This window comes from Caretta caretta, chromosome 2, assembly GCF_965140235.1.
Source record: "Caretta caretta isolate rCarCar2 chromosome 2, rCarCar1.hap1, whole genome shotgun sequence".
Classification (NCBI taxonomy): domain Eukaryota; kingdom Metazoa; phylum Chordata; order Testudines; family Cheloniidae; genus Caretta; species Caretta caretta.
In genome coordinates this window covers 262,697,862-262,710,762 of record NC_134207.1, presented here as the reverse complement: position 1 = coordinate 262,710,762, position 12,901 = coordinate 262,697,862, and the positions used below count along the sequence as shown (strand labels likewise).

At 46.4% G+C, this 12,901-nt stretch overlaps 1 protein-coding gene across 7 annotated transcripts in view; it reads left to right on the top strand.

The window, feature by feature from the left end:
- The window catches only part of LOC125631151 (meiosis-specific coiled-coil domain-containing protein MEIOC), a 53,115-nt gene that overhangs the window by 16,179 nt on the left and 24,035 nt on the right, over positions 1-12,901 (top strand). For all 7 annotated transcript variants that reach the window (XM_048837402.2, XM_048837399.2, XM_048837401.2 and 4 more), the window contains one exon: positions 2,947-3,078. In XM_048837402.2, the coding sequence (XP_048693359.2) occupies positions 3,037-3,078 (42 nt within the window). In that variant the 5' untranslated portion in view covers positions 2,947-3,036. The remainder of the gene's footprint in view (positions 1-2,946; positions 3,079-12,901) is intronic.

Here is a 12,901-nt window from a genome sequence, read left to right as displayed (position 1 = left end):
AATCCTGCTAAACAATAGCAGATGAAAAAGATAAACAATTAAAATTAAAAAAAAATAAATTTAAAATAATTCAGGGGATACTATTAAAGGTGCTTTGTGAGAAACATGAATTTTTTAAAATTAGTCAAATAAAATGCAAGCTGTCAGTTTTCCTGTAACTAAAGCATTTGCTTCTGTCAAAGCTATAATGGAAGCATCTTCTATACATAAGATATCCCAAAATGCATTTCAAACTGTGAATTATTTACTACTAGTGCAATGAGTGTGCATGCATATTAGCCATTAAGTGCTCAGCAACAGCTCAGAGAAAGCCGTGGACATTGAAAATCTATTCTACTGAGAGAGAATGTTGGCTAGGACACAAAGGTGGTTCCATAATCTTTTTCAAACAGCTGCCATAGACTTTAACTTTTACTTGGACACCTACCTACATACGTGGCATCGTGGAGTATCACCCAGTGATTTGAAATGCTCCCCAGTTGCCTCCTGTTCTAGGACATAAACTGCTTGCAATAGAATGCTTACCCCTCCCCACTTCATAATTGCATACCTGGTCAGATGCAGTATTGTTTCTTTTGTATTCCTGTGAAATATCCAGTATAATACAATGTGATAGCTGTTGTGATATATTAGATGAACTGTTGGGTCTTTTTCAGTAAGTGTACTTCTACACAGATGAATGTGCTAATAGCTGAGCCATATTGATCGTATACATGTTATTTAACAGATCAGTAAGGCCTTGTCTTCACTGCATGCCTACCATAGGGTAAGCAACCACAGGTTAATTAACCAGTGGTAACCTAACCCATGAGAGTGCATCCACACCTATTGTGCTGTCGCTCCTTGTGTCCACACTTGTTCTGTATCTGGCCATGACAGGCAATATAACTATCTGAGCATATCTTGAGCATATCTCAAGACTGCTGACACCACAACATGGCTCTGTGTTCCCATTTACAGGGTGTTGTGGAGCAACTTGTCTGCCCACGCTGGGGACTGTGGGAGGCAGTTTAATGGAGAGAATGCTTCAGTAAATTCTTTGTTTTGGGTATATCGAAAATACCAATCAACAGAGGAATTGAAATGAACTAAAACAGAATAAAATTAGTCAAAAGAAAACGATTGTAAAATAACTATTTATTCTCTTAATGATATGTACGTAAGAAAAGTGTGGAGAGAAGAAACTTCTTTTGAAACCTTTTAGTTTTCTGTCTTTTCCTATGTCTACACTAGCACTTCTGTCTGTATAACTGGAAAAACACCCCCCCCCCCCCCGAGCAACATAAATTATACTGATAAAAGCGCTAGTGTGGACAGCGCTATGTTGGCGGGAGAGCATCTCCCACCAACATAGCAACTGCCACTCATTAGGGGCGGTTTAATTATGTCGATGGGAGAGCTGTCTCCCTTCGACATAGAGCGGCTACCTGGGAAATCTTCTAGCTGTATCAGTACAGCTGTGCCGCTGTAAGATCTGTAGTGTAGACCTGGCCTTAATCTAGTCTGAAAAGCTTGAATGAATCAGCGTTTAGAATAGGCTAACAAACTTTTAATGGCTCTCATTAAAACTCATTTGTTCCTGATTAACTGTCCTGAAAAACTTCATGTGTACACACTCATTCTGTTTAGTTGAACAGCTGTTGCACTGTAAATTCACACCCTATCTTAATCCAAATTAACTTTCAAGTGTAGACAAGACCTTAGTTTTAGCTTGAGAGACAGTAGGCAAGGTCAACCACCGTCCAAGTTATAGTGCTGACATTGCCTAGCTACATTGGCATAAACACTACAAATGACTTGTCTTCACTTAGGATTTTACAGTGAGATAATTATTGCACATTTGTTATCCTGTTTTTAAAAAAAAAATCTGTCATTGAGGATAAATCCTAAGAGTTTCACTTTTCCAAGGGATTTTTAGTGGGCGTTGTTCTGCTGAATCAAACCCAGAGACAGATGAAGGTGGAGAAACGGCAAGCATGCAAACTTAAATTACGAGGCTGCATAGAGGCAAATTAATAGTCACCTTCTGTGGTTAAGCCTGTTAAGTCTTCACTGGGAAGTCCTACTTCTATAATTGATTGTAAGTCATTGCTGATAATCGCAGAGTTTACATGCTATCTTTTATAAATGTACATATGGCCAGCTCTATTTTTTTCAACCCATTCTCCAAGAGCCAAACTGTTACTCTGGGAAATCTTGTTTGTTGGGAATCTTAACTTGAAAGTGCAAAACTGGCTCTGAGGTGGAGTAGCCATGTTGTGACTAGCCTATGAGACAGGTTTAATTTTTTTCTTGACATATTGTTAAGGGCCCTACAAATGTTGATGTTTTGGAAAAAAACTGACTAATGTGAAGCTTTTAAATATTGCCCACGTTATTCTTCAGTCGACTGCTCTTTATTTAATTACAGCACTTGGAAGTCTAATATCACTAAGTTCATCCTTTTGAAATTAGACTTCAGTTTACCCACTTGCTGTTTGTTGGTGAATGACACTGAACTCATTAACACCATGTAGGTGAAAACTGACAGACCTGGTCAATTTTCACTCTTCTGCATCTTGCAGAAGCTCTGAGAAGCCAGGGAGACACTGGGAGTATCTGCCTGAAAACTTAAACCAGTGTGGTGCTGTCTTACTAATTTCTGTTTGCATTTGGCAGGTATCCTTTTCTTTTTAATGAAATTGTAAATTCTGCAGGAAGTTATGGCATTTGTCAGGGAAATTTTCCAATTTGTGCTGGATGAGTGGATTTTTCAAGCCTTGGATTGGAATATAGTACTGTCATTTTGGCTGAACCTTATTTACTCAACTAATAACAAGTTAATCATCTTTAATGTTTCATTTTTTGGCCTTCTGAATAATATATACTATTTTTTTTCTTAAAATGCTGATGTTTCTGGTTAAAATTGCTAACCATTGCTTTTCATGTTTAATTATCTTTAAATAGGCTACACCTGTGCTTAAGATTCTGAATTTCTGCATATTCGGCAATGCAACAAACTTGGGAAAAGAGAATTTATATTCTGACAGCGAGGACATGGTCAAACAAAGTGCCATTCTCAGTCATTACGAGCCACGGGTGAGTCCAAAGTAATTGCTTGCTTAGATGAATAGAAATGGAGTTCTCTTAGTGTTCGTTCGGTTTTTTTCAGACTGAAATGTATACGTTAACCCTATCTTTAGGCGTGTCTTTAGGTTTCTTATATGCTAGAGGTGGAAAAGATCTCTCTAGTGTCTCCATTTGCATCACTATACAGAAGAGTAATCCTAGATTTCTACAGCAATCAACAATTCCATGTCTAGTCTGGCCTCAAGTGACTCTAGTGATGATAATCTCATGAGCTTCTTTGGCAAAATATTCTGAAAAATAGTCGCAAGAAGTTGTTACCACTTGCTAAGTGCTCAGTGGCAATATGAAATGAATTAATTTTCAGTCCACTTCCCAGCTAACTGTTATCCACATAAAAAGATCATCAATACAATAGACACTATGCATCCTTGATGGCAATCAGGTTACAAAGGCTAAGGAAAGATGGGCATCACAGAATGGTGGGAGTCCTAGCAGGTGCTAGCAGCTGCTATTGTCTGAAAACAGAAGGATGCTCTTAGTCTTCAGCTGTGATTCCATATCCGAGAGTAGGATGTGGCTCTTAATGGTTAAGCAAATTGACTCCTCAAACATGCAGGGCCTGACTGTGATGTCGAGGACAGAATTCTTATTGTTATGTCCCAGTATTTACAGCTTAGAATCATAGAATATCAGGGTTGGAAGGGACCTGAGGAGGTCATCTAGTCCAACCCCCTGCTCAAAGCAGGACCAATTCCCAATTAAATCATCCCAGCCAGGGCTTTGTCAAGCCTGACCTTAAAAACTTCTAAGGAAGGAGATTCTACCACCTCCCTAGGTAACGCATTCCAGTGTTTCACCACCCTCCTAGTGAAAAAGTTTTTCCTAATATCCAACCTAAACCTCCCCCACTGCAACTTGAGACCATTACTCCTTGTCCTGTCCTCTTCTACCACTGAGAATAGTCTAGAACCATCCTCTCTGGACCCACCTCTCAGGTAGTTGAAAGCAGCTATCAAATCCCCCCTCATTCTTCTCTTCTGCAGACTAAACAATCCCAGTTCCCTCAGCCTCTCCTCATAAGTCATGTGTTCCAGACCCCTAATCATTTTTGTTGCCCTTCGCTGGACTCTCTCCAATTTATCCACATCCTTCTTGTAGTGTGGGGCCCAAAACTGGACACAGTACTCCAGATGAGGCCTCACCAATGTCGAATAGAGGGGGACGATCACGTCCCTCGATCTGCTCGCTATGCCTCTACTTATACATCCCAAAATGCCATTGGCCTTCTTGGCAACAAGGGCACACTGCTGACTCATATCCAGCTTCTCGTCCACTGTCACCCCTAGGTCCTTTTCCGCAGAACTGCTGCCTAGCCATTCGGTCCCTAGTCTGTAGCTGTGCATTGGGTTCTTCCGTCCTAAGTGCAGGACCCTGCACTTATCCTCATCAGATTTCTTTTGGCCCAATCCTCCAATTTGTCTAGGTCCCTCTGTATCCTATCCCTCCCCTCCAGCGTATCTACCACTCCTCCCAGTTTAGTATCATCCACAAATTTGCTGAGAGTGCAATCCACACCATCCTCCAGATCATTTATGAAGATATTGAACAAAACCGGCCCCAGGACCGACCCCAGGGGCACTCCACTTGATACCGGCTGCCAACTAGACATGGAGCCATTGATCACTACCCGTTGAGCCCGACAATCTAGCCAGCTTTCTACCTACCTTATAGTGCATTCATCCAGCCCATACTTCTTTAACTTGCTGACAAGAATACTGTGGGAGACCGTGTCAAAAGCTTTGCTAAAGTCAAGAAACAATACATCCACTGCTTTCCCTTCATCCACAGAACCAGTAATCTCATCATAGAAGGCGATTAGATTAGTCAGGCATGACCTTCCCTTGGTGAATCCTTATTTCAGCTTATTAAAAATGAGCTGAATGTTTGTCATGGTGTGCGTTAAGAGAGAAGGTATTCCACCAGAGTACGTTGTTGTTACATTTCCTTTACCAATTGGATACAACAAGAGAGCTTGTTTTTTGAAGAAGGAGAGGTTTGTATCCCCTGCTAGCTGATAAGAGAGACTGGGTGAAATCATGGCCCCACTGAAGTGAATGGGGCTAGGGGTTGCATGCATTTGCCCCTTAGTGGTATCCATAGGGCTGGCCCTAGCTCCCCCTGGAGCCCTGCACACGTGCACCAGTATAAGGGGCACCGCCGACTCCACACCCTCTCAGTTCCTTCTTATCAACAGTGCCAGCTGGCTGGAATGCCTTCTTGCTCAGCAAGGCTTTCCTAACAGTGATTTGGACTCAGATCTGGTATATATAATTTTTGTAGTTAGTGAGTTTAGTTACAAGTCTTAGTGTGTGTATATATAGTGTAGTTCAGATAGTTATTCCAGTCTTAGAGGGATGTTGTCCCAGGGACTGGGCATGCCCCAGTCTTCAGGCTTCAAGCCATGCTCATCCGGTGCCAAGTCTATGCCGGTGTGCGACCACATATGGCCTATCTGAAGTGCCTCGGGGAAGCTCACGTTAAGGAGAGGTATGGAATCTGCAGGGGCTTCAGACCAAGGACTTTGAAAAACAGAGACATTCGCCTGAAGGCTCTGCTAATGGAGGCAGCCCTCAGACTGGCCTCGGAGCCGTCCCGCTCCGAATCAGTGCTAAGTACTTCGGCCTGTGTATGAAGTGCACCACCAGCACTGGGCTCTTTTTGGCACCGTTCTCCATCCCTGGTGCCAAGGAAGAAGCACAAGAAACAATGCTTTGAAAGAGGGCTCTCCCCGGCACCGAAGAGAGACAGGAGGGGAGCAGCGGACATAGTGAGATCTGTGCCAGGCCACTTTTCCTCCCCAGAGCTGCGTCGAGCCCAGTTCGGGACCCACCTCCCACTCCTGTGAGTGGTTGTGGTACCTCATGCCTGCGGGCCCCCTCAACTCCAGAGGTCTTCCAGGCTGCAAAGGACTTGTTGTCCCTCCTGATGCCACCCACCCCCCAAGGTCCCATGCCTATCAGGGACAAAAGGGTGCAAAGCGTAGAAAGCTTCTTTGCGGCACTGACAGTTGTGGCACCGACAGTAGCAGCACCTTCCAGGGGCAAGTGCTGCATGCCCCCCCCCCCCCCCCCCCCCACAAGGGTCCCTGACCTGGCATTGGTACTGCCTCCCCAGCATTACCTGGAGGTGGAACCATGGAACTGGGCATGGCCCCTCCTCCCCCGGTCTCTGGGAAAAGAGTTCTTCGCTCTGCCAAAAGAAGTACTGGTACCTGTCGTACACACCAGACTTTGGTACTGGACCTGCAGCAGCTGCCTGGCCACCGGGACACTGGCTCATGCAGTGATAGTATTGGAACCCATGGGGGTTTCCCCTGCTACCGGGGCCCCCTTCCCAGTAGTCGTACTCAGTCGCGTCTGAGAGGGGAGCCACTACTTTGTCCTCTGGCATCGACCCTGGCTCCGAGGTCACGGAAGTGACCTCACTGGAGGTGGTAGTAGGATTATTTAACCTGGTCCCGCCAGATGACTTCAGGACATATCAGGAGGTCCTGATAGGGTCACCACAAACTTGGAGATAGAGGAGCTGAAGGAGTCCACTCACAGCCTTGGCAACCATGTCCAGCAACTGATAGATGTCTTGGCTGCAGCGGCTCCCTCCAGAGTGGCCCTCCCAGTCAATGAGGGGGTTGTAGGACCAGTCAGGGCTCTATGGCAGACCCTTCCTCTCTGCCCCGTACCTCAGAATGGGTAGAAAAGAAGTACTATATACTGGCCACAAGGTTCGAGTACTTGTATTCACATCCCCCCATGGGATCCCTGGTGGTGTCAGCCGCAAATGACAGGGACAGGCAGAGGAAGCCCAGTGCCACCTCAAAAAATAAGGAGGCCAAGAGACTGGACCTTTTTGGCAGAAAGGTTTATTCCATGGGAAGCCTCCAGCTTCGTATCTCTAACCAGCAAGTGTTGCTTGGGGGTATGATTTTAACTTGTGGGACTCGATAGCCAAGTTCAGAGACTCTCCGAAGCAGGAGTCGAGGCACGAGTTCATGGCCATCCTGGAGGAGGGCAAGACTGTGGCCAGAGCCTCCTTACAGGCAGCTCTGGATGCGGCCAACTCGGCGGCCAGAACAATGGCGTATGCGGTCACCATGAGACACTGTTTGTGGCTCCAGTTATCGGGCCTCTCGCATGAGGTGCTGCAGTTGGTCCAGGACCTCCCCTTCAAGGGCACCACTCTGTTCTCTGAACAGATGGACTCCAAGCTGTGTGGTCTCAAAGATTCAAGGGCTACACTTCACTCTGTACACACCCCTGGCCTCCAGGAAGCATTTCCAGCCTCAACAGCCTCCCAGATTCTCGGGGCCTCCCAGACATGATTCCTGTAAGAAGAAAGGAAAGGGCTACAGGCGTCACCAGACCCTACCTTCCACCTCAGCCTCCCAGAAGGGCTCAAGTAGATACCCAGTGATTCCAGGCAGGCCTTTTGAGGGTATGCCTGAGGACAATATAACAGACCTGAGTCAGGATCCATCCCCCTCTTTTGTTTTTGGACCTCCTGTTTCCCTTCTGTACTGCATGGTGTCACATAACATGCTACAGTACATAACAGTAGAGGAAGTTCCTCGAGACTTGAGAGGGAAGGGGTTCTACTCCTGATGTTTCCTAATCCCGAAGGCCAAGGGGGGCCTGCATCCCATCCTGGACCTGTGTTGCCTCGACAAATATCTCAAGAAACTGAGGTTCCGCGTGGTCTCCCTGTCTTCCATCATTCCCTCTCTGGATCTGGGAGAGTGGTATGTCACCCTTGATCTCAAGGATGCTTATTTCCACATTTCCATCTTCCATGGACACAGAAGATTCCTTCAGTTTGTGGTGGGCCAATGTCACTAGCAGTTCACTGCATTCCCCTTCAGCCTGTCAGCTGTCCCACAGACCTTTACAAAGTATATGGTGATGGTTGCAACTTACCTGGGACGTCGAGGTGTACAAATCTACCCGTACCTCGATGATTGGTTGATCAAAGACCATTTGCAAGCTCAGGTTCAGCACAGCGTTGGCATAGTACAGGCCACCTGTTGGGCCTGTTAGTAAGCAAATAGAAATCAATGCTAGTCCCAGTGCAAATAGTAGAGCTTATGGGGCAGTGCTCAACTCTACCCAGGCCAGGGCCTTTCTACCAGAAGCCCAGTTCCAAACTATGTCAGATCTAATTGCCCACATCACAGCTCATCCACTTTATGAGTGCCCAGGTATGCCTCAGGCTGCTAGGTCACATGGCAGTGTGTATTTACATGGTGCAATATGTGAGGTTACACCTCAGACCCCTACAGATGTGGCTGGCATCGATCTATTCCCTGGGCAGACACCACTTGGACTCAGTTCTCACAATCCCATCAACTGCCTTAGCATCTCTGACTTAATGGGTAGACCCGCGTTCGGTTATAAAATGGGTGCCCTTTGCTGGTCCGTATCCATCAGACACCTTGGTTACGGACACATCAGAACTTGGTGGGGAGCCCACCATGGCTCAGGATCCAAGGGCTCTGGTCCCAGGAAGAGCTAAACTCAGGGCGATACATTTGGCCTGCTGGGTGTTTTTTCCCCAGCTGTCCAGCAAGTTTGTGCAGGTCTCGATGGACAACACGGCCTTGATTATTTTATGTCAACAGGCAAGGGGGAAACTTGCTCCTCAGGCCTGTGTCAGGAGGCCCTCCGTCTGTGGGACTTCTACGTGAACCACGCCGTCCGCCTCGAGGCGGAACACCTTCCCAGAGAACAGAATGCGTTGGCCGATCAACTCAGCGGGTCCTTTTCCTTTCATCCCGAGTGGTCCCTTCACCCAGAGGTAGTCAATGCTATCTTCCAGAAGTGGGGGACTCTCCAGGTGGACCTGTTTGCCACCAGACAGAACAGGAAATGCCTCAGGTTCTGCTCAGTGCACAGGCTCAGTGAGGGCTCTCTGTCAGACGCCTTCCTGCCCTCGTGGGTGGGCAGGCTGCTGTTTGCCTTTTCACCGATCCCCGTGGGGTTCACAAGGTCCTCCTAAAAGAGGGACAAGGCGAAGGTTATCTTGATAGCTCCGGCATAGCCACACCAGCTTTGGTTCGGCACACTTCTGGACCTCTTGGTGGCAACTCTGTTAGAGCTCCCATGACATCCGGACTTGATTTCACAGGACCAAGACCGGTTGCTTCACGCAAACCTCGCCTCCTTACACCTGATGGTGTGGCTTCTGTGTGGCTAAACTCCGAGGAGCAGGCCTGCTCGAAGCAGGTCCAGCAAGTCTTGCTAAGTAGCAGAAAACACTCCACCAGGGCTACCTACTTGACTGAGGGGAAACGTTTCATTTGTGGGCCTGTGAGTGGAATCTTTCTCCATCTCAGCCCTCGCTGCAGTTCCTCTTGGAGTATTTGATCCACCTGAAGCACCAGAGTCTGACTGTCTTCAATCAACGTTCACTTGGCAGCCATCTCAGCTTTCCATCCTCTGGTCCGGGGCAGATCAGTCTTCTCCCATGAGCTGATGATCAGGTTCCTCAAGGGCTTAGAAAGGTCTACACACAGGTTTGTGCCCTGATTCCCCTATGGGACTTAAACCTGGCCCTCTCAAGGCTCACGGGTCTCCTCTTTGAGCCGTTAGCTTCTTGTTCTTTCCTACTCTTCTTGTGGAAGGTGCCTTCCTAGTGGTGGTTACCTCGGCCAGAAAGGTCTCTGAAATCAAAGCTTTGACTTCAGAACCCCCGTATACAGTGTTCTTCAAAGACAAGGTCCAGCTGCGCCCCCATCTTGCCTTCCTTCCAAAGATGGTGTTGCAGTTCGTAACAACCAGGACATTTTTCTGCCTGTTTTATTTCCGAAGCCTCACAGCACCGCTGTGGAATGTCGACTACATACGTTAAATGTTAGATGGGCCTTAGCCTTCTATATTGAAAGAACTAAGCCTTTCTGCAAGTCTACACAGTTTTCATGGCCGTGGTGAACAGGATGAAAGGTCTACTGGTGTCATCCCAAAGAATCTTGTCCTGGATAACCGCCTGCATCTGAGCTTGCTATGAGCTGGTGAACGTTCCACCACTGGTTATCATGACAGCTCATTCTACAAGAGTCCAGTCTTCATCAGCAGCATTCCTCACACAGATACCAATCCAGGATATCTACAGGGCCGCAATATGGTCATCAATTCAGACCTTCGCATCCCACTATGCCATCACCCAACAGGCCCGTGACGATGCTAGTTTTGGGAGAGCAGTGTTGTGATCGGCACATACATGAACTTGGAGCCCACCTCCGGGGATACTGCTTGTGAGTCACCTAGCATGGACTGGACATGAATAGGCACTCGAAGAAGAAAAAATGGTTCCTAATCTTTCGTAACAGTTGTTCTTCGAGAAGCGTTGCTCATGTCCATTCCCTGACCCACTCTCCTACCCTCTGTTGGCATTACCTGCAAGAAGGAACTGAGAGAGTGCGGAACCGGTATAAGGGGTGCCTCCGGCTCATGTTCACAAGGCTCCAGGGGGTGCTAGAGCTGGCCCTAAGGATACCACTAAGGGAAAAATCTCCTGCAACTCTGCATGTAGCGTGCACATACCTAGCCTGGACTGGACATGAGCAACACATCTTGAAGAACAACAGTTACGAAAAGTTAGTAACCATTTTTTTCTTTATTAAAGTGCCCTATAACATCAAAATGTTGTCCAGTCCATTCAGGTTAGGTGCCTTTTCTGCCAAGCTACATCTATCTGATTGGGTCAGAGTGGGGAAGAGAGACCTACTAAGAAAAAGGTATGGTGGTTACCACCAAATCAAACTGAGGCCTAGGTCTTGCAACAAGCAGGGCTTTAGTGTTCTGGTTTCTTGAGGATCTAATAGAGAAATTCAAAGCAGCTGAATCCCACTGTAGGTGTGTGTACCCCATGTGTGCAAGCCCAGAATCTTTTATCCAGCTGTATTCATTGGGGCTGCTCATGCATCCTGTACTCCCTCATGCCCCTCCCAAGGATATAAAGAGTGGAGCAGCCGCAGCTGCCACTCAATTCCTTCTTGCTGCTAATGGCAGCAAGACAGAGCTACATCGTGTCCTTTTGCCTCCCTGTAGTTTCTTAGGTTGTTTAGGATAGTTACTTAGTGAGTTAACTACTGTGCTTTGTAGCCTATAAATTTTTATTTAGTGCCCATTGGCCCCCCCCAAAAAAGGCAAAATGTATTTTTTTGTTCGATTGGTACTTGGTATTGAGGTGCAAGTCTGATGGCTGACACTGTCTTTGGGCTTTAAAATCTGCACTGCCTGTGAATCACCTGTGCCTGCAAATAATGGACGTACTAAGTGCCTTTTTTTTTTTTTTTTGTTTAGGGGAACTATTACGGACAAATGTTCAGTTTGCAAATCTTTTTCTACGTGCATGCAGGGAGCTATAGATACCCTTTGAAAAATGTTTCTGATGGAAAGGTCAGTGAGGAGTTTTCCCAAATTTGAAGTCCCTCATCAAAATCAATCTGCTGTTTTAAAGCTGGTTTCTGGTAGTGCTTCAGCTACCAGCAATGCTACTCATATTGGATAGCATGCCTACTGCTCTAAGAGACCTCATGCTTCTCAAAAACATGCTGAGCCTTCTCTTCAGTCCTCTTCAGGTCAGTCAGTCTGACTCCTCCTGCTCAAGATAGGAAGGAGCAGAGATCTTCAGATGGTGTTTGGCACTGGTCACTGTCCTTGGCACCAGCTAAGAAGAGGTCTAAGACTCATTGCTCTGATGTCTCCAAGCTCGTTCCTTCCAAATCTGATCAGCACCGTGAGTCTTCAGGGACTAGGAAAGGCCTTCTTCCACTTGGTACTGTGTTGACAGTTCTCAGTGACCAGTACTACTTCTTCGGTACTGATACCACTGGTGCTGTCTGCCACAGATTCTTCAGTACCACACCTTAATAAAAAGATCCCAATTTACTGAGACATCCACACTGGTACCATGGAGCTCAGTCTACCTTGGTACTGATTCCTCTCTCAATGCATGCTGCCTTTACAACCTCTAGGAACATAGTGATCACTCCAATACCAGAATCTCCTGTCTTTGATATTCTCTAATATCTACTGGATTCAGGTCCCTTCTGGTATGGGAACCAAAGGTATTGATTATGAAAGAATCTCCCTGAGACAGTTATCTGTGGTACCAATATCTATTTTTCAATAACTAGAGTCTAGATCTCCACAGTCTGTTACAACCCCTCAGATAGTATGTACCATTCTGGATGGAGTTCTGCTAGTCTGTATCTTCATTTTATGACAGTAGAAGTACTTCTTGTAGATTTTCTCCTCATTCTCCTAGACTGGTTCCTGAAAGAGACCTAAGAAGGAGTCCTTCTTGTCATAGATCCCATACTTCTGACAGGTTTCAGGCACCTTACATCCTGTGGCATTATCTGCCTTTCCTGTATGGAATGCAGTCTTGGAATGCAGGTCAGTATGGAATCCTCAACGTTTTCCTGCTTATTCATCTAGATTCATGTCTGAGAATAGATCACCTCTTTCTAAAGAACCATCTAAGGTAACTCTCTGACCGGAGCTCGTCCAGGAAGTTGAACAGGAACCTCACGGAGGACAATGAGGGACCAATGCATTCCTTTGGCTAGTTTATTTTCGTCACCAAATAAGGCTATAGCACCATCTGCTCCTTCCACAGCCTAACTTCAAGGCAAGTCAGGACCTCCTTTAAAATGATGGTGGAAACCTTAGATATAATCCTCAAAGTCATTCAGGAAAGTTCTCTCAAATTATTTGATATTCTGCATCCAGTCTCTCAAGTCTGTTTGGCCATGCCAATCGGTGAGAGTATCCTT